The sequence below is a fragment of the Heteronotia binoei genome, chromosome 5, assembly GCF_032191835.1.
Source record: "Heteronotia binoei isolate CCM8104 ecotype False Entrance Well chromosome 5, APGP_CSIRO_Hbin_v1, whole genome shotgun sequence".
Taxonomy (NCBI): Eukaryota; Metazoa; Chordata; class Lepidosauria; order Squamata; family Gekkonidae; genus Heteronotia; species Heteronotia binoei.
Window position 1 is genome coordinate 90,943,694 of NC_083227.1, and position 21,331 is coordinate 90,965,024.

The 21,331-nt window shown below is 45.1% G+C and overlaps 1 protein-coding gene across 1 annotated transcript in view; it reads left to right on the top strand.

The window, feature by feature from the left end:
- The first annotated feature begins 209 nt into the window (after window positions 1-209).
- SUSD3 (sushi domain containing 3) overlaps window positions 210-21,331 on the top strand; it is a 69,752-nt gene continuing 48,630 nt past the window's right edge. Inside the window, exon 1 of the mRNA XM_060239809.1 lies at window positions 210-333. Within this exon, the coding sequence (XP_060095792.1) occupies window positions 246-333 (88 nt within the window). The 5' untranslated portion in view covers window positions 210-245. The remainder of the gene's footprint in view (window positions 334-21,331) is intronic.

Here is a 21,331-nt window from a genome sequence, read left to right on the forward strand (position 1 = left end):
GGACCAGGCGTCGGGGAAGGCTGGCCGGCCAGTCCCCAGCCCAGCCGGCAGCGGGAGCCCTCCAGGCGAGCCAGCCCCTCCGAGGCGGCGGTGGCGACGCGTGGATTCCCTGCGTGCGGGGAGAGGCTCGGCTGAGCTCCTGCGAGATCCTTCCTCCTCCGGGGTAGGCAGAGGCGACACCCCCTCGGCAGTGCCCCGTGGCGAGGAACTCCGAGGCTCGTGGGAAGGGTGCAGAGCCGGGCGCCATGCAAGCAGCCACTGCCTCTATTCTCGACGTCTCAAGGACGGGGGTGATCCGCGAGGACAGCGGTCCTGCCCCCACTAACTACACAGGTAAGAAAGCCGCGGGGGGAGGAGAAGTTACGGGGGTTAGGGTGGACGTGAACAAAAAATGCCCCAGCAGTTTTGGAGGGAGAGAGGTGGTGTTTATTGGTGCCTACGGGGAGAGGAGCCCTCCTCCCAAATCACTTTCTGTCATCCTCTGCCAGCTCGGAATGTCCCTTTCAGGCAACAAAAGAACTAGAGCTGAGGTACCTCCCAAGTTCCTAGAGGTGTTGTCGGTGTTACTTGGTGGTGGCCTGCTGACACTCTGTAGGGGCTCAGAAGTACTCTCTTTCATCCAGTTCTGACCCTGAAACAGGTGATGTGACCGACTCCAACCTTCCATGGTGGGAAAAGCCATTGGCCATCTCAATACATGCCTGGCAAGCACCAAGGATTCCACTTCACCTCCCCAGAGAGGATATCAGAATGCAGGACTAAAAGATCCCCTTGCTTGGAGGCCTTGGAGAGCTAGTCAGAATACAGAGACAGATTAATGGCCTCCTTCCTGTGTTTAAATTCAGCCCTGCAACTAGATCCTGGAAGAGCCTCCAAAGTGATACTGCAACATCTTTTATGCCCCCAGAGTCCCATATTTTTATCAGCTCAATGATCCATTTGTTGAGGTCAAGTGCTTTCCAATGATCATCTCATTCACAAGAACCTTATATTACAGACAGAACTCATCTGTATTTTGTGATCTGCAGTGAAGTTGAGAAACAATTAGTTGTCTTAGACGGCTTCTAAATCTATGGAAAGATTGGAACTCAGGTCTCAAAGGCATCCAAAATGTCAAGCATGACTTTTCTTGTACATAGAAATCGTTTCAATGCTGTGTGAGAGTGAGATTGTTATACTGTGTTGTTTAGTGTTTTCTACCAAAAAAAGGGGGAGGGGATTTTAGTGTAAGAAACATCGGAAATTTCCCCCACAACTGAATGTGCAGTCCCCTGAACCACATGCTGTGCACTTAAGTACTTGAGTAGCCTGTATTATCTAGATAATGAGTGACCGAGGTGCAGCATTACTTTAGAACAACTAATAAATCACTCATAGATTGTGCTAGAGCTTATCTTGTACAAAGTATCTGGAACAGGAGCTAAATTCTAAATTTAAATCCTGGTTTAAGGAGGCTTGCTTTAGTCTACCTTGAATGGCTTTTCTTTGCTCTCAGTAAAGAGGGTCTTTCAGTAACAGTCAAGGTAAGTGTACCAGCAACACAGATGAGTCTGTCATACTTGATGCTAAGCACAGCCGTGGTGATCAGGCCAAAGTTAAGCACTTTAAAATCCTGTTTATTTCAGGACAGAGAGAATTAGGCATGACCTTAACTCTGCAGTTCAAATCAGCGGAACTTAATAGTGCTTCACTTTGGCTGGGTCATGCCCATCATCTGAAAGAGAGCGCTATTGATGATACCTGTGATTGTGTGTATCGCGGAGCCTATGTGTGTCTTGACTGAATAGCTGCTGTTCATTGTGTTTTACGAGAGGTGCCAGTAAAGAGAAACCTATTCTGACTTGCTGATTTCTCTTCAGACTGACTGTGCCTCCATTTCGGTTGACTACATTTGCACTGCTAAACTTCCCTCACTCTACTGTACCACACATTTTGCTTTCTGTGGCATTCTGAGCTGGACGGAGGGCAGTGATGCCAGCCAGGGTCATGCAATAAACTGATCTCACACAGGGAGAAGATGTGTTGGCACTTGGACTTATCATGTTCATTAATGGAATGTGCTTTCTGAAACAGTGTGCTCGAGAGAGGAGTGGGGGGTGGTATGCACCAGTTTCAATTTAGGGGAAATGAAACCGAAGCTGTGGTGCAGGCCTCAGGAGAAGTCATCCATTCATGACAATAAACTTTCTTCCTCTACCTTTACTGAAAACAGAGGACACTCATTTGAGAAGTGCAGTTTAAAAGGAAAGGCTCGGTGACTGATGATTTGGCATGATTTGAAACACCCCCCCCCCACACACACACTATTTTCCTGGCTCCATTGTTATCTAGAATGCCAAATGCAATACCAAACTTGTGTGGAACATAAAAACACATGAGCATGGGATGGGAAAAACCAACCAACCCACCCAAGCCAGCAATCCCTTTGAGCAGCAACCCACTGCTACATTTTTGGTTGGACTGATAGAGTCTGTGAGGAGGCAAAATCTTTTGCAAATGAGTCTGTTCTTAATCCAACTTCAGTACTCTGGTAATCATTTCATAATAGCTTTTTTAGCAGCTGGCTTTTGTAACTGATGGTTGAAAGGGTTCATTTGTGTTGGTATAATTGTATTGAAAAGCTGTCAAGACTGTAGTCAGATGAAAGGTTATGGAGAAAGAAGGGGCTATATTGACAAAATTTAGTTAAGAAAATGGGCAGCGACGGCTTGGGACTTCTAAAGCATTTTGCTAGTTGTATCTAGTTGTTGGGGTTTCACCCCACTCCACCCCCACAAGCCCAAAATTGAATTTTCTTTAAAAGTTAAAAATATAGCACAATAAAGACCTCATGTGCCCAATGAACTAAAAATCTGCTAACTCTCTCTAGGAAGTTGAAAATATTTTCCAGTCCTTGTAAAGACAAAGTGTAAGGTAATCATGCGCTCCGCATCTTTAGCCTATACAAATTTGTAATTCAGATGTAATACAAGAAATAAAGGATGTTGCAGTGCTAATGTTTGGTCATCAGGAGTGGTAACATAATTCTTCACACATACACACACATGTAGCACAAGAACAAAACACAACACTGCATGAAAGTCACCCTCACCTCCATGTGAATAATCAAACCCACCCACACCACACAATAAACCAACTATCAGCAACCTATCAACTGTGTTCCCTCTAAGCTGAGTTAGTGTGAGCTAGCTCAGTTTTTTAGCCTCTGGCTCACACATTTTTGTCTTAGCTCAGGAAAAATGACCCCGGAGCAAACTAATGTATGCAGTAGCTCCCAACTTTAATGCCAGTAGCTCATGAAGTAGAATTTTTGCTTACAAGACTCCACGGGTAAGACTGAGTATTGCCTAACAGCACAAAAGAACACCCTCCATCCCTGTGTAAGCATAAAAAGGAATCGCCATACCAAAACAGAGCATATAAATAAACAATTCCCTTGAAATATTGTCTAGGGTTACCATATTCTGAAAAGCAAAAAAGAGGACATTTCCCAACTGAATACTTCAAACAAGTGATTTAAGATGTGGTAATTGCTACTAACTAGGAATATTCCTAACCTTCCAATTCCCCCAAAAGGATATTTTCATCAGGTTTTTTAAAAAGAGCCTAAAAGAGGATGGGCACACAAAAAAGAAGACATGTCCTCTAAAAAGAGGACATCTGGTAACCCTAGTCTGTTAAAATACAAAAGAGTTCAAATTGGTTGTATTTATGCATTTCTTGTGTGTTTCAATCTCTCCATTACAACCTTAATGTGAGCTAAGCTCCTAGATATTTTTATTTCATTGTATAAATATATTCGATGGCATCACATAAAGCCTTTTGTACCAGCAGAAGTTGACTTGCTAAGTATTCTGGTCCAGCAGGTCACTGAGTGCAGCTGTCTTCCATGACCTCTTCAATGGTATATTTTGTTGCAACACTATTAGAAAAGTAATCTACTCACATAAAGGAATGTAATCTACTCACATAAAGCCTGATTCTGTGGGCTTTACTTGACTATTTCTGGTATTGTACTGGACCACCAGGGGAGTTGCCTATTAAGAAGAACAGTCTGTTCAAGGTCAACTGTATCTATGAACCCATCCAGGGTATTGGCAGGGTGAAGGTGCAGGGTTGGACTTCTCTTACCCACATATTACATTTTTCTGTAACCCCCCTGGGGGGTCCCAATAAAGAAGTGAAATTCCTTTGTTTATGTAGAAAGTTAAAATTTTAGTGAAATTTAAGATGGATGGGCACAAATTGTTCTAGTAGGTACCGAGGGATTCATAGTGAAGCCTCTAGTTTGGGCAGAAGGCAATATGGAAGATTTCACCAGAAAGTGGCAAGATCTCATCAGTTCTTAGGCACACTGCACTAACAGTAGAATTACAGCTGCTGTGTGTGTCTCTCTCCCCACACCTCCAACAGCATTTACAATGCTATTCTGAGCAGAACTACATGCTTTTAAGTCTATTGAAGTAAATAGATGTAGGATGACACTATTAGTAAGGCTAAACACATGGCAATAAAATGTCATCTACACGAGTGACCACCACAGAAGTAATATTAAGTTTTGGTCTAATGAATGAATCTGAAGATTCACTAGTAGCCAGTGAAGGGCTTATGATGGAAGAGTATGGCACCCATGCCAGAGAACAGTGGAAATGCCAACACTGCAAGGACTACAGGCTAATGCTCCCTCTGAGCTGTGGAGTCTTGTGAGCAAAAATTCTAATGCATGAGCTACTAGCATTAAAGCTGTGAGCTACTGCATAAATTAGTTTGCTTCAGGGCCATTTTTCCTGAGCTAAGATAAAATGTGTGAGGCAGAGGCTAAAAAACTGTGAGCTAGCTCACACTAACTTAGCTTAGAGGAAACATAACAGGCTTTGGCAACTCTTTCAAGTTGAACTGCGAGTGGGTTGAAAACTTCCAAGGAAACCTACAGCTGCTCTTCTGAAAGCAAGCTCTTTATTGTTCGCAGGCCTTCCAGCAACATGGAATGAAGATCAAAACTGGACTTATTTTTGCCATTTCTAAACATAAAACTTAGAAAGATCTTTAACTTATGGTTGCCAACTTGCCACTGTGGCCAAGAGATTGAATACTGTTCCACTGCAAAACAATACCAATAAAGAGTCAGGCCCCGGCAAGCCTGATCTTGTCAGGAAGCTAAGCAGGGCCGGCTCTGGCTAGTATTTAGAAGGGCAGCCTCCAAGAAATACAATTTCTGACAATCCATTTGCCTTCAAGCCCCACTAGCAGTCACCAAAAGTCCTCTTGACTTGATGGCAAGAAAAGAAAAGAAAAAGATGAAAACTCCCAATACCAATAAAAAAATGGAAAAAGGTTCCTATCTACAGCACCACTCTTAGCTGTTTAACTAACCAAATCAAAATTGCAAGCAAGGAAGCTGAAGCTAGTAGACTCCATGTCACAGCAAGCTGAATTTATAGGGCTGTTAACCTCCCAGATTTACACCAAAGATAAGAAAATGGAGAAAATGGAGACTTTGGAAGTTGGTCTGTATGGCATTATACCCTGCTGAAGCCCCTCCCCTCCCCTCCCCTCCCCAAACCCCACCCCCCAAATATTCAGGAATTTCTCATCTGAAAGCTGGCAACCCTCCAGAAATAGTGTATCATGTTGTGGTGGAGCTGAACTGGCCTAGGACAATTCTGACATTATTTCTGCAAGACACTGACCCTTGGAGGGATATACACAGGATACAAATTAAGAGACTCCAAAGCTATGTTTGCACCACCAGTTCTATGTTGACTGGGCACAAATGGAGCAGAAGGCAGCAGGATCACAGTGGCAGGCTGCATTCCCAAACTTTGCTGTTCAGTAGATTGTCCAAACAGTCACAGTGTGGTTTACGTTGTCAGCTCCAGGCTGGGAAATACCTGGAGATTTGGGAGGGTGGAGCCTGATCAGGGAGGGGTTTGAGGAGAGGAGGGACCAGTGGAGTATAATGCCAGAGTCTACCTTCCAAAGTGAACTGATCACTGCCAGGAGATCTCCAGCCACTACCTGGAGGCTGGAAACTCTAGCGTGTGTACATACTACACATACATGTGCAGGCTCTGTGGACAAGAGTCACTGAACACTTGTTACTATGACTCCATTTCCCCATTATGTGAACATAGACCAAGGTTACTGGAAGATTGCTGTAGGGAACCAAGGTGGTAATGGTTATATCCAGGCAAGATGGCTTACTCTGTAGTTCTAGCTCTTTGGACAATTAGTTGCACAGAATCAGAAGCACAACCAAAAAGTCCTGGGTTTTTCTTTCTGCTAGTTTAATAGATGAGCTCCAAAGCAAGACTCGCTCTTAATAGTCCTGTGGGTTCATTGTGCATTCATTACATTTGTAGGGTATCTGGGGCTACTGTTGCATTTGTAGGGTATCATAACACCCTCAACCTAATTATCTCCCAGGTTTGTTGTGAGGATAAAATCGTGGAGAAGAAAATTATGTAAGCCTCTTTAGGTTTCTATTGGGAAGGAATCTGGGATAGAAATGAAGTAATTAAATCTATAATTATATGAATTAAAAAACGGGCCCCTTTCTTACACCTGCCTAAGTCCACTGAAGTAAATTGGCTTTGAAGGATGCGACTCTGCTTAAGATTGCAGTGCAACAGAGTTTGCTGGTATTTTAAAGATGAAGGGTGGAAATATCCCTTGCGAGCAGCGCTAAACTGCTCGCAAGGGATATATATCCAGAATGATACCTTTGTGGAGAAAAGAAAACCAAACCAAACAAAAAGAAATCTCCATTCTATATGGCTTTTGAAAAAGTGTTTTTCTACCTTTCTCATCTCCTCAGGCCCATGCGGCTTTGTGATTTCCTTTTGAGATCTGGATGTTAGTACCTCCAAAAGCAAGGATTTTCAAATGACTGGAACTCTTTGGAAAGAGTCATAGTCTTTTGTGGCCCTGCTTCTCAACAACATTGTCTGTTTGTTTCAGTGTTTTTAAAATTCATGATGTTACCTGTTTTGAGCCTGGACACAGGGAGAATGGGATACCAACCCAATAAAATAATAAATAAATAAATCACAATTTTTAAATTCTTTGTTTGCATTCCCTGTTTTGATTTGGGATCTAGCAATTCAGTTTTTACCTGTTGGTTTGACAGAAGACAAAAAAAAACCCATGGCGCAGTGTTAAAGCTGCAGTACTGCAGTCCTAAACTCTGCTCACGACCTGAGTTCGATCCCCGGTGGAAGCTGGGTTTTCAGGTAGCTGGCTTGAGGTTGACTCAGCCTTCCATCCTTCCAAGGTCAGTAAAATGAGTACTCAGATTGCCTGGGGGAAAGCGTAGATATCTGGGGAAGGGAATGGCAAACCACCCCGTAAAAAAGTCTGCCGTAAAAACGTTGTGAAAGCAATGTCACCCCAGAGTTGGAAACGATTGGTGCTTGCACAGGGAACCTTTCCTTTCCTTGACAGAAGACTAGAGTCATTGCAGAGTTATTTGTGAAATCTGTTTTTGGCTGCTGGGGAGGGCAGTGTTGAGAAATAAGATCACACAGCCAAAATATACAAATGGAGATCTGACCTGAAACTGTAACTTGTTCAGAAATATCAGAAGTTTTCTTAATTCAACCAAAAAGCATTTGTGAACTGCCAAAAGCTTTTTTTTAAACACCCCCCCCCCCCATATTAGCTATTTGGGCATATTTCCATCTGATTTAAGTATCCTAGATGATGGGGAGTGGAAAGGATGGGTGTAGGAAGCAGTTGCAGTAGATACATATGTAAGAGGAGTTTAATCCAACTAGAACAGTTTCTGACAAACGGAATAATTCCAGTTGATATTTTGGCCCTCAGCATCTCCATTTTCCACCACAGGGCAGCTTTGGGTTGGGAAATGATGCAGGATAGAAGACTGAACCCCTTCTCTCCCTGTGCCATAGTTCCAATCCAAATTGGACCCATCTGGCACCTGTGGAATTAGTTCCCCTGTGCTTCTCTCCGGTTGTAGGGCATGAGAATTGGGTGAGGGGAATTGACCTGACTTCTTTTTTAAATGCTGCATTTGGAACTGTTCCAGTTGCCAGCTGTTCCATTATTGGAACAGTTGCCAGATGTTCCATTCTTAGGGACTACATACATCCTAAACCCATCAGACCCATGAAATGTTTTGCTGGTGCCCACTGTAAGGCTGGTATCACCGTATGTGATGGTGAAGGCATACGTGTGATAGATAAAATATTTATGTGAATAAACCCACTACTTAATCCAGTAGCAGTAATCCTAGGCAAGCGAAGCGCAAGAGAGCTTCCATCTCTCACTCCTGTTTGGAAGGAGCTGCAGGTTTAAGTTGTAAGACCAGGTGTAAAAGAGAGGAGAAGTATGTGAGTTAATGTACCATTAACAATTTCAAAGGATAGTTTAAAGAAAGAGATATACAGTATGTGCCATCAAGTTGCAGCTGATTTCTGACAATCCCAGTAAAGGGCTTTCAAGATGAGGCGAGGTGGTTTGGCATTGCCTTCCTCTGCAAAGTCTTCCTTGGTGGTCCCCTGTCCAAATACCAACCCCACTTCTGAGATCTGATGAGATTGAGACCATTCCACACCCAGTATCAAACATTACAATGAGCCAATAAGATAAATATTTCAAATGATGACACACTCACTGTGCAACACATAAATTCACTGTGCAACACATAAATATCCTTGCTGTCTGTTTAGAAGGGTTCCAGCCTCTTGGTTTACCCAAGAGCAGTGGATTTGAAAAGGGCAGGGATGGGAGATGGCTGAATCATCATGAGTAGAAGTATGCATAGTCCATATGTAGGCCTAAGAGGTGGTAGCAAAGGTGTAAAGAAGACTTTTCTCTAGCATTGTTATTTAAGTTGGTTTGTGATTCATTGATGCCTCTAATGGTATATTAACTTCTTGTGAAACTTTTGCAAGGTTCTTTGCTGATAAAAGTCTTTTTTATCTGGTCTGATTTAGAGACACCAGCTTGAGGGTATGGCACATACTGCTCCATGACTGTCATGGCTCCATGACTTGTCAGCAGAGGTGGATTTCTAGGAGAAGCTTCTTTGCATTTTAGGCCACACCTCCCTGATGTAGCCAATTCTCCAAGAGCTTACAGGGCTTTTAGTACAGGGCCTACTGTAAGCTCTGGAAGGACTGGCTACATCAGAGGTGTGTGGCCTAATATGCAAAGGAACTCCTGTTAGAATTCCATCCCTGTCTTTTGGTATTCTATGGATTGCTTCAGATTGATCTCCCTGACTGATGTGGATGGAGCTCTGGGAGTTGTAAAGGCCACCTGCAGCAAACATGATTCTTGCCATTCCTGGCTGTAAATTCATGCCAGCAGAAAGCAAGGATGCCTCTTGCCACGACTGTAATAAATATTGTCAGTGGAGAGAATTGTCTCAAATCATTTGAAGAAGGCAGTAATTATGTCTTTGCTTAGGAAGTCCTTTGGTGAAAGGGAGTCCAGCTAATTATTAATGTGCTGTAACTTGTAACAGCCTGAATAGCTTAGTTTAGCCTAGGCTCATCTGAGCTGGGGAGCTAAGCAAAATTGCCTACTGTCCTTACTTGGATGGGAGACTACCAAGGAGAACTGGGTTGCTACACAGAGGAAAGCAATGGCAGATCATCTCTTCTGGTCCCTCACCTTGAAAATCTCTTCTATCAGGGGAGTCCATGAATTGGTTGCAACTTAATGGCACTTTCTTACACTGCCTTAAAAAAAAAGATTGACAGCATGGTGGAAGAGCACTTTCAAGTGTATGTAGATGTTGCTTTTGCCCTTCTCCACTTCAATCTGGCTTCAGGCCTGGTTTGGGGCTTGAAGCAACTTTAGTTGCTCTGGTGGACAACCTACATTAAAAGTAATGCTTCCCCTTTAATCCTTCTTGATCTATCTGTGGCCTTTGACAAGGCAGATCATTCTGCTTTGTTTGTGCATTTAGAAAACAGTGTCTTTGAGGCATTTTGATTTTAGTTTCTTTTGCTGAATCAGACTCAGAGATTTTAAAAAATTTATTCCACCTCTCCCAGGAACCTGCCCGAGGTCACTTACACAACAAAACATAATAAAAACATAAAAAATTAAAAGTTGTTAATTAAAACCCAGCATTTAAAAGCCCAGCCTGAGCCTTACAAAGTCACTGAGTAATTTAACATGCAGTAAATAGTTTTCATGCTAAGAGCGCACTATAAAAATGATGTTAAAAGATCAACCCCTTAATTAAAAACTTGAGCAAATGCAACTGTTTTGACCTGGCTGACACCTAAAGAAGTGTCAGACCAACCTCAAAGGGAGTAGCTAGAAGCCACTACTAAAAAAGCCCTGTTTCTGGTTACCTAATGCCTCACCTCTGAAAGTGAGGTAAAAAGAGAAAGGCTTGTGAGGCAGATCTTAAATGGTGGACTGGAATGCTCTGATTCTTTTCTGAACATGTGGCTTTAAGGCTGGTAGGGAACAAGCTATGCTGGGGTTGGTTTGTATCTTTGCTTGTAACATTGAAAGTCAGTGTGGTGTAGTGGTCAGAATGTCAGACTAGAATCTGGGACATCCAGGTTCTGAATCTCCACTCTGACATGGAAGCTTGCTGAGTGACGTTGGGCCAATTACACATTACCAGCCTAATCTACCTCACAGGGTTGTTGTGAGATAAAACAGAAGAGAACAATGTAAGTTAGTTTGGGTCTCCACTGGAGAGAGGTTCAGGGTATAAATGAATTGAATAAATAAATGATATAAAGTAGCTTATTGGAAAATTTTAAAGCTGAATTAAAGACAAGATGGAGGTACTGTTCATAGGTCTCTAGGAGACTGAGGCAGAGGCTCAGAGGAATGGTGTCGAGTAGGGATGGGCATGAACCAAAAAATGAACCGCAGTTGGTTTTTCCAGACAGCCTGGCACAGATTCAATCAATTCCTTGGCAACACTGGGGGTTGACTTCTGAAAACCGGTTTCTGCCTGCCACGGAGGGAACTTGAAAAGAGGTGGGGCAACTCGCCAGCCCAGGGCAGCTTGTGTGAAATCCATTAGTAGCACCATGGTAAAAGGAGCAGTGAGACCAGAACAAGGCTAGTGGGAATTGGTTCCTGACTCATCAGCTTTCTCTTTCCAGCACGAAGAGAGAAGAGTTAGATGTTGTGAAAGCTGAAACTTGGGGCTATAACTTGGACATTCCAAATCCAATCTTTGTCAAACTTGGAGGGTTGGTGGAGAAGAGCGTGCTGAAGACTCCCAGTGAGTTTGGCATCTCTAACTTGTGAGGGGGCTGTTCTATACCTAACAAACCAAACAAACCACAAAACAGTTTGGGAAATCAAATGAACCATGAACCAATACAAACCACAATTTTCCCAGTTTGTGCCAATGCCTTGTATCAAGTAACATCAGGACATCTTTTCAAGGTGTGCAACCAAAAGTCATGCCACTCTGACATGGGATGCTCTAGGATTAATTTAAAACATGAGAATCCTAGATAGGGTTACCAAGTCCATTCTCCGGTGGTCTGGTCAGTGGGTCGGTCCGACCACTGGGTATAGGCTCCTCCTCATCATCACAGGGTCGGGTCTTCCACTTGATCCGGAGGGGGGGAGTGGCCTATACCTTCCAGAACTCTCCAGTTTTTTCCCGGCCCTGCATGAAGCAGGATGGCTTTCTTCCGAGCGCCTTTGGAGAAAAGCGTGGGAGATCCGGACGAAGAGGAAGAACGAAGGCCGGGAGCATAGGGGTTGGTCCCCAACAAAACCGGCAGAGGGGCAAGCTGTCGGAGGGCTACTCGTGAGTAGACCCGATTATCAGAGATGGCAGAGCCCTCTGGAGCTCCGTTTCCTCGCTGACGCGACAGAAACAGAGCAGGAGGAAAGCGGCACAAAGCTGCGTGAGCCCAAAAACTGCAGCGCGGTGAGTCGCCCGGCAGTGGGAAAGGGCCTGGCATGGTCGGGAAGATCGACTAAAGCCCCGGGAAGAGGCATGGTACAGACAGAACTGCCTGGAGCCCAAACTGCGTTGCAGTGAGACGCATGGCAGCGGGGAGAAACCCTTCACGGGGGCCGTTAGTGGGACCGAGGGAAGGGTGGAAGATGCCTTAAGGTCCGACAGGGGGCGCAGTGAAGGCATGTTGCCTTCCATTTTAGGCTCTTCGCGCCCTTTTATTTTCTTATTGCCTCTACTTTCACTTTTGTTTCCAGTGACACAGGGAAGCAACGAAATGGCAGCTAGTTCAAAGAGCAATTCCCCCAATGAGTTCGACCTGCCTCTTCTGTCAGGAACACTGGCCTCTCAGCAAGAGGCTCAGAACCCTGATCTTTCAGGGGAGGATGCCAAGGCAAATTTGCTGCAATGGCTTAAGCAAGAAATGTTAAAGGAGTTGGGGCAGGACCTCCGTCAACACCTGGACTCCCCTGCTTCCTTGACGATGCAAAAGAAACAGGAGGGAAGGAAAAGAGGCAGAGATACCAGCCCTAGTGACTCTCTGGAATGGCGACCTAAGGGCAGGTCTCATTTAGGTTTAGATTCACCTCTTCTAAGTTCGGCTGAGGAGTCGGAGTGCTCTGATCAACAGTCAGACAGGGAGGAAGGGGAGCTTTCAGAAGAGGAGGAACAGCCTGCTACAGTGCAATCTCGGCTCTTCCCCCTCGAATATTATTCAGAATTGCTCCGTAAGGTTTTAAGGACCCTTAATTTTGTAGCAACTCCTAAAGAAAAGGAAGAACTGGATCCTGACCTTCCCACAGACTCAGGAGAAATGATGCCAAAACTGAGTAGCTCTCAAACAGGGGTTCCTTTGCCAGCTGCCTTTTTCGCTATGGTTAAGGCAGAGTGGGAACGGCCGGCTAAGCCCAAGGCCACCCAGCAAGTTTTTTCTAAGCTCTATTCCCTAATTCTGCAGGCCACTAAGAGGCTAAAGTTACCAACGGTAGATGACCCTGTAACTAGTCTTATCTCTAATTCGGTCCTGCCCATGGACGCAGATGGTTTACCCAAGGATCCATGTGATAGAAGAATAGAGCAGGCTTTGCGCAAGGAATTTGAGGCATCAGTCTGGGCCATTAAAGCAGCCACAACATCCTCATTGTTTGCCAGAGCAATGTGTACTTGGGCTAATAATTTAGCAGCAGCGGATAGTGGAGCTCCTAAGGAGTTCAAGGACGAGCTGAAAAAGATTGCCTTATCTGCTGCCTTTGTGGCAGATGGTTCATTAGATACCATGCAGCAAGCGGCTAGAGCCATGGCCTGTGGCGTGGCGGCTAGACGCAACATTTGGCTTCAAAATTGGGAGGTAGATACTTCAGCCCAGGCTAGGGTGGCAGCGGTACCCTTTAAAGGAGCCTTGTTGTTCGGAGAGGGCCTAGATAGGTATCTCATTGAGAACAGGGATAAAAAGAAGGTCCTACCCTCTAAGGGTAAGGAGGCAAAACAGAGGAAATCTTTTCTTCCTTTCGAGACTCCAAAAAGCCTTCTAGACCAGGCTCCTTTCATTCCTTTAGAGGAAAGTGGCAACAGAAGGGACGTGATTCTAAACCCTACTATTCTGGAAAGTCAGACCAGAATTCTAAACCCCTCTCAAAAAAAGGGGGTTCCCAATGACTATGCTGGTCACCAGGCGACAGGGAGAATAGGGGGTCGTCTCTCCCTGTTCGCAGACACCTGGAATCATTCTATTCAAGACCGGTGGGTACTGGAGGTGGTGGCACACGGCTACGCCTTAGAGTTTCACTCCCTCCCTCCCAACCGCTTTCGTTGGGTCCCGCAGAAGCGGGATTTGGCTGCTCACAGAGCAATGTTGTCAGCCATTCAGCATTTGGTGGATATAGGGGCTGTGGAGTTAGTCCCAACACCCCATCAGGGATTGGGAGTTTATTCAGTAATTTTTTTAGTGCCAAAGAAGAACAGGGAGTTCAGAACCATCCTGGATCTGAAATGGCTCAACAAGTTCGTACAAACGAAGCATTTCAAGATGGAGACCTTACGGTCAGTGTTGCTAGCCATTCAGCCACAGGATTTCTTGGCCTCCTTGGATCTATCTGAGGCTTATTTACATGTTCCCATTCGGGAATCACACAGAAAATTTCTGCGTTTCTCCTACGGGGGGAAACATTTTCAGTATCGGGCCCTACCATTCAGTCTGAAGTCCTCTCCCCGGGTGTTTACAAAGATCTTGGTAACGCTGGTGGTGGAGCTAAGACTGCAGGGTGTGGCCTTATTCCCATATCTGGACGACATTTGGTGAAGGCGGGGTCATACCAACAATGTCTGGAGGGCATTCAGCAGACCGTGACCATGTTACGTCGTCACGGCTTTGTAGTAAACATGGAAAAGAGCAATCTTCTTCCCTCACAGAGGCTAGTGCACCTGGGGGTAGAGATAGATACGACCATGGACAGAGTTTTCTTGACTGTAGAGAGACGGGAGAAGTTCTGCTCCCCATTACAGGGGGTTCTGCAACAACGCAGGGTATCGGTTATGTCTCTAGCGCAGTTACTAGGAATGATGGTCTCGTGTCAGGACCTGCTGTTTTGGGCCAGGTTCCACACTCGACCCCTTCAGTTGTTCCTTCGTCCTTTTCAGGGAACAAAATTCACAAACTGGTGATGTTGTCGCCAGAGGTGACAACCCAGTTACAGTGGTGGCTGGATCCAGTCCGCTTTCTTCCGGGCCATCCACTCCACGAACCCCAGAGAGTATGTGTGACCACAGACGCCAGTCTATGGGGCTGGGGGGCTCACTCGCAGGATCAAATGATTCAGGGACAATGGGAGCCCCACGAGATGAAGCGCAGTATCAACTTCTTGGAGCTCAGAGCGATTCATCTAGGGTTGTTAGGTTTGCAGGCAGTCCTGATAGGTCGCCATGTCCTAGTAAAAACGGACAACTCAACGGCCAAGGCGTATGTGAATCGACAAGGAGGAACCCGGGTAAAATCTCTTCACGCTGAGGCGACGTTTTCTGGACCAGATGGAGTGGATGCTGCACAGAGATACTTTCAGTCTGTTAGTGGACAGATACGGTCCAGTGTCGGTGGACTTGTTTGCCACAGCGGAGAATCGTCAGGTGGACAGGTTCTTCGCCAAAAACAGAGATGTAGAAGCAGAAGGGACCGATGCGCTCAGTGGCGAGTGGCCGACAGGGCTACTGTATGCCTTCCCACCCATTCCACTATTGCCCAGGGTGATTCAGAGGGTAGTGGAGTTAAGGGCAGAGATGGTGCTTGTGGCTCCTTTCTGGCCAAGACGAGCGTGGTTCCAGGAACTTCTGAGGTTGTCGGTTCAACCCCCTTGGCGACTGCCGAGGAGGGACGACCTCTTGACTCAGGGCAACATGTCACATCCTCAGCCGGACCTGTTACAGTTGACAGTTTGGAGGTTGAGCGGTTGCAGCTCGAAGGTCTAGGTTATGCCAAGAGGGTGGTGGACACTATGTTGGCGTCACGTAGATTCTCCACTAACAGAGTGTATAACACCACTTGGAAGGTTTTCTCTTCGTGGTCGGCCCAGCAGGGGTTGGATCCGCTGAAGGTGAACGTTCAAGGTGTTCTTTGTTTCCTACAGGAGGGGGCGGACAAAGGGCTTTTCACTAGTACACTTCGGCGTCAGGTGGCTGCCATCTCTGCTATCCAAGGGGTGCGGAGGTGTAAGGCTTTGTCCATGCATCCGCATATTAGGCGTTTTCTGAGGGGTACTGCACTTCTCAAACCACCACAGGTGCACAGGTTTCCTTCGTGGAAGTTGAATGTTGTGCTGAATGCCTTGTGTAGGCGTCTCTTCAAGCCTATGGCATCATGTGGGATTAAAGAACTGACTTTAAAAGCACTCTTTCTAGTGGGAATTACCACGGCATGTAGAGTGTCCGAGTTACGAGCCCTTTCTGTTGATAAGGAACTCTGTGTCTTTCATAATGATAAGGTTGTGCTTAGGCCAGACCCATCTTTCATCCCTAAGGTTAATTCTATTTTTTCATAGGTCTCAGGAGTTGGTGCTTCCAAATTTTTGTCCCAATCCTAAGTCTCCCAAGGAAAGGGAGTTGCACTGTCTAGATGTTAAGAGGGCACTTAGCTTTTTATATTGAGCGCACAAAAATCTGGAGAAAGTCTGACTCCTTGTTTGTGTCTTTCAGTAAAAGGTCACAGGGACGACAGGTTTCCACTTCCTCTCTTAGTAGATGGCTGCGGAAATGTATTGTTCTGGCCTACAAGGCCCAAGGTCAAATCCCTCCGGATGGGATCATGGCTCACTCTTTGAGGGGTGCTGCGACATCAGCAGTGTATAGGTCCTTTCCTTCTTTGGAAGCTGTGTGTAAGGCAGCAACTTGGAGGTTGGTGCATACCTTTACCAAGCACTATAAAGTAGATAAGTGGGCTTCGGTGGAGGCGGCCTTTGGGAGGCGTGTGCTGCAGCATGCACTCTAAACAGGGAAGCCGGTCCCGCCCAGGGATGTACAGCTTTGTTACGTCCCAGTAGTCGGACCGACCCACTGAGCAGACCACCGGAGAACGGAAGATTTGTATCACTTATCGTGAAGCTTCCTTCTCGGTGGACTGGCAGTGGGTCGGTCCGGCCCGCCCTTTGGTGGTTGAACGGCTTCCTGGGTTTTGGAGATGGATTCTGGAGCTGGTTCCTTCTTTTGGAATGAGTTACTGTACTGTGGTTTGCAATGCTCTAGTTCAATTATCCATTCCGTATGGTGCATTGAAGCATAATAAAATTGTTCTCCTCGTTTACTCGGTACTAGAGTATGTTTGATGGGGAGGATTTGGAAGTTATTTTCTATAGGGGGATGCGGCTTGGATACAACTGGAGAGTTCTGGGAGGTATAGGCCACTCCCCCCCCTCTGGATCAATTGGAAGACCTGACCCTGTGATGAGGAGGAGGAGCCTATACCCAGTAGTCGGACCGACCCACTGCCAGTCCACCGAGAAGGAAGCTTCACGGTAAGTGATACAAATCTTCCGATTAAAGAAATATCTGGGGACTTTGGGGGTGGAGCCAGGAGACATTGGAAGTGGAGCCAGGAACAAGGGTGTGACAAGCATAATTGAACTCCAAGGGAGTTCTGGTCATCACATTTAAAGGGACAGCACACCTTTTTAAATGTCTTCCTTCCATAGGAAATAATGAAGGATAGGGGCATCTTCTTTTGGGGCTCATAGAATTGAACCCCCTGGTCCAATCGTTTTGAAACTTGGGGGGTACTTTGGGGAGAGGCACTAGATACTATACTGAAAATTTGGTGCCTCTACCTCAGAAAACAGCTCCCCCAGAGCCCCTGAAACCTCTAGATCAATTCTTCATTATACCCTATGAGAATCGATCTCCACGTAGGGAATAATGAAGTGCTCAGCAGACGTTTTCCTCCCCCCCACCACCCCGTTTCTGGCAACTCTGAAGCAAGGGATTGGCCTCTCTACTCACGAATTGCTGCCAGCTTCTTCAAAGTAACACAGACACACCATCCAAAGAGGAAGCCTTTCAATTGGAGCCTGAAGCCTCCGGAAGTAGAAAGGCACATGGTCCTCTGGGGGCGGGGCTTCCCCCTGCCAGCCAGCTGACTGGGAGCGGGAAGGAGCCTGGGAAAGCGGAAGAACCCCCGCTGGGACCTGGGGATTGGCAAGCCTAATCCTAGAGTATCCTGTGACACCACTTTTAGTTAAGCAGCCAGAAAAGACACTGTTACATCTCAGGACACTGTTCCATCCCCCACATTCCACTTCCTGCTGCTAACTTCGGTGAGGGTGGAGATCAGAGAGTAGGTACTTGCAACAGTTAAGTTTTTCAATGATTTTCAATGCAGCCCCAGAGCATGTTAACATTTGCTTAGCCTACAGGCTATAGTGACATGGATTAGCATGGCTCCATCAGCTAAGCCGAGAAAGTATACTAGTTTGCGAGCATTGTTAGCAAGTACCTCAACATGCTTAAATAGCAAGGCCAAGTTCATAAGCATCCCACAATCCTTTACCTCATTTGCAAATGACAAAACCATTCCTCAGTGGAACAGGCTTCCTCAGGAGGTGGTGGGATCTCCTCCTTTGGATGTTTTTAAATAGATGCTAGATGGCCGTCTGACAACAATGCTGATTCTGTGAACTTAGGCAGAATTTAGAGGGGGAGGTATGAACTTAAGGTAAAGGTAGTCCCCTGTGCAAGCACCAGTCGTTTCCAACTCTGGGGTGACATTGCATCATGATGTTTTCACAGCATATTTTTTACGGGGTGGTTTGCCATTGCCTTCCCCAGTCATCTACACTTTCCCCCCAGCAAGCTGGGTACTCATTTTACTGACCTCGGAAGGATGAAAGGCTGAGTCAACCTTGAGCTGGCTACCTGAACCCAGCTTCTGCCGGGATCGAACTCAGGTTGAAAACAGAGAGTTTGGACTGCAGTACTACAGCTTTACCACTTACGGAGGAAGTATTTGTGAGTTTCATGCATTGTTCAGGAGGTGGGAGTAGATGACCCTGGAGGTCTCTTCCAACTCTATGATTCTGTTCCATCCAGTGTTGGCAAATCAATCCTTTCCATCAATTTCCCCAAAAACTAGAGTTGCCATTTATTCAGTGGGGGTGAGGGTGGGGACAACTGCTTGCATTCCTGTTTCAAGATGTCTCCAATTCCTGCAGAAACCAGATGGAGGAGGTTTGCTATAGTGATGGGTTTGCTTCTAACTGTGGGATGCCTAAAATTAATCAATTCTTGCTTGTCCTGATGCCAAGAAATGTTACCACTAGAGATATGAAGACCTAGGGAAAAAAGCCTTAAAAAATTCTGAACCCCACCTCCTTTTGCCTTTGTTTTTTTCCAAGGGCACAACCCCCTTTTCCAGTTTAGCAAAATGGGAAATGTTGGGGAATCATTGAAAAAACTACTATGAAATGCTGTTTTCTCTTTTGGAATATGTGAAATCCATTAAGATGAGGTTTCACACACTCAAATTGCATGCATTTTTCCATTAGAGAAACTGGGTAATTTAGGTCATCTGGGAAATTTTGGGGAACACTGAAAACCCTCCCTGAAAATAACTTGAAATGAGTAACATGCTTTTAAAGACAAGGGTTTATTCATTCAAAATGTATAGCAGTCTGAGGACCTTTTAAAAACTTTTCCATTGCCAAAACTGAAGGATTTGGGGAAACACTAAAAAAAAAAACCCCATGTAAAACATTTTTTCTTCCAAGTATGAAGGTAAAATATGCTAAGATAGTGTAAAGTGCAGCAGGCTGCAGCTTTCTCTCACTTGAATTTTGAGCATATCATACTGCTGGCATTCATACTACTAAATTCTATAAACATATCAATAAATAGTTTTGTATGTTCACTTATATATTACACATTTTATGTCGTTAAAGTGGCGATAGCTTTAGGTTTGTTAGGAAAGTTAGTATTGCTTATATTTCAATTTCCCTGCCCCAGTGAAGAACATTTCAAAATCTTTAGAATTTTACATGTGTAATCACTGCAGTGCAATTTTTAAAATTCAACTGTCATCTTTTTAACTACATGGAATAATTAGCAATATTTGTGCATGGAATAATGAGCAGTCAGTTGAACAGTCAATATTGGATCAAACAGTCCTTACATGCCAGTATGAACCAGATGACTCACAGCTGAATTATCCATCTGACACTGAATGCTTGACTTGAAAGGTGTAGGAGGGGGCTTTTCTGCACTCTCATTTTCCTCATTTGTAAATTCCTGTTTCTTTGGGCTGTGTGGTTTGTTCTTCATGTGTTTTGCTCCCTCTAGTGATTGATTCAATATTACACCAGCTTATGTCTGGCAGGTCTCCCTGCAGATTTAAACTGCACTGGACATTATCTGCTGGACATTATCTGTTGTAATATCAAATCAACCACTAGAGGAAGCCAAACACATTTAGATTAAAAAAAACCACCCCTATGAAAACAGGAATTTACAAGCAAGGAGAATGAGAATGTGGGAAAGCCCTGTGTGAAGGTAAAGTTAAGTTTCTTGAATGTTTCACTTGCAGTGCTTTACTTGTGACCATTAACATGGACAGGTAGTCACTTCACTGACACTGCAGTGAGACAAACTTCAGTAATGAACAAGTGGACAAGTGCCTGTGAGAATTTGTAGCTGAAAAACCTGGGGTGCGGTCACACTCACCATTAAATCCATCTGCAATGCGCCTCTATTATAATCCACACAATCAATTTTCTGATCAGACAACAGCTAGGCTCCCGTTCTATCCCATGTGGGTCCCGTCGCTGGTCGATCAGAGTGCTCTACCGGACTTCGTTTCAGGAGACGTCAATCTGCATTAGCGCAGGTGCAGTGATGCCCACTATCTGCAGCATGTTGCTTTTAAATGGGTCGGAACACTAACAGTTTTGCTAGTCCGTTGGCACTACTTTTCCAGCACGAGCACTACGCATGCAGAAAAAAACCCAGGAATTCAAATCAGTTCACATCTAGTTCACATCTACTTTCAAAAGTGAGTTTTGTTTCCAGACATAGGGGTGGGTAAACTATTTATTGAGCCAACATTCGCTTGCTCATTCATTGGCACAGTGATATCACTTGCAGGGGGCTTTGGGAGGGAAGCGGTGGTGCGCTTCCGATGAGTCGCCAACGATGGAGCATTCAAACAGAGAAATTCCGCTCAGGAACCATCAGAAGAATTTTGTTCCAGATTTAAAGCAGTATCAAATTAGTCCGCGCCCCAGTCGTCTCAACGCGGGACCCGAACGAGGTAACCACCATTCGCAGATGCTGACGTTTGGACAACCGCTTAAAATCCGACATGCTTCCGGACTCCACCCATGCCCGTAGCAGGATTTTATGAACATCTGACCTCACCCCTGGACTTCCTTATGCATGTTTCCTCAGAAAGAAAACAGCTTGAGTTTTCACTGGGTGAAGAAATACCTAAAGAAGCATGACCATAAATTCACCATCCTTTGGATTTTTTGCAGAAGAAATTAGCCATGGAAGTTAAACATGCCTTTTGAATTTGTACTGAGTAGGTAATAAAGTATGATTCTAGTTTGTCTCTCTGGTGTCTTAGGCAGACATTCTTGCTATTGCATTAAAAGGTCAGGAGCTGCTTCTGCTTTGCTGTAATAAATCAAAAGAGCAGTAAGTCTATTAGAGCTAATCTGTAACATTTAGCTTTGCCTTTCTTTTCATTACAGTAATAAACAAGCTTAATATAGTAATAAACAAGTGTGAACCCTACCATCTTCCCCTGATTCTCCATAGTTAGGGCAAATGGGGCTCCAGAACTGTACCTTTCACTACCATATGAAGGTGTGAAACTTTTTTTTGTTATTTCTACACATATTTCTGCCTTGCCAAATATTGTCTTTGCATGTTTGGGGATCTTTT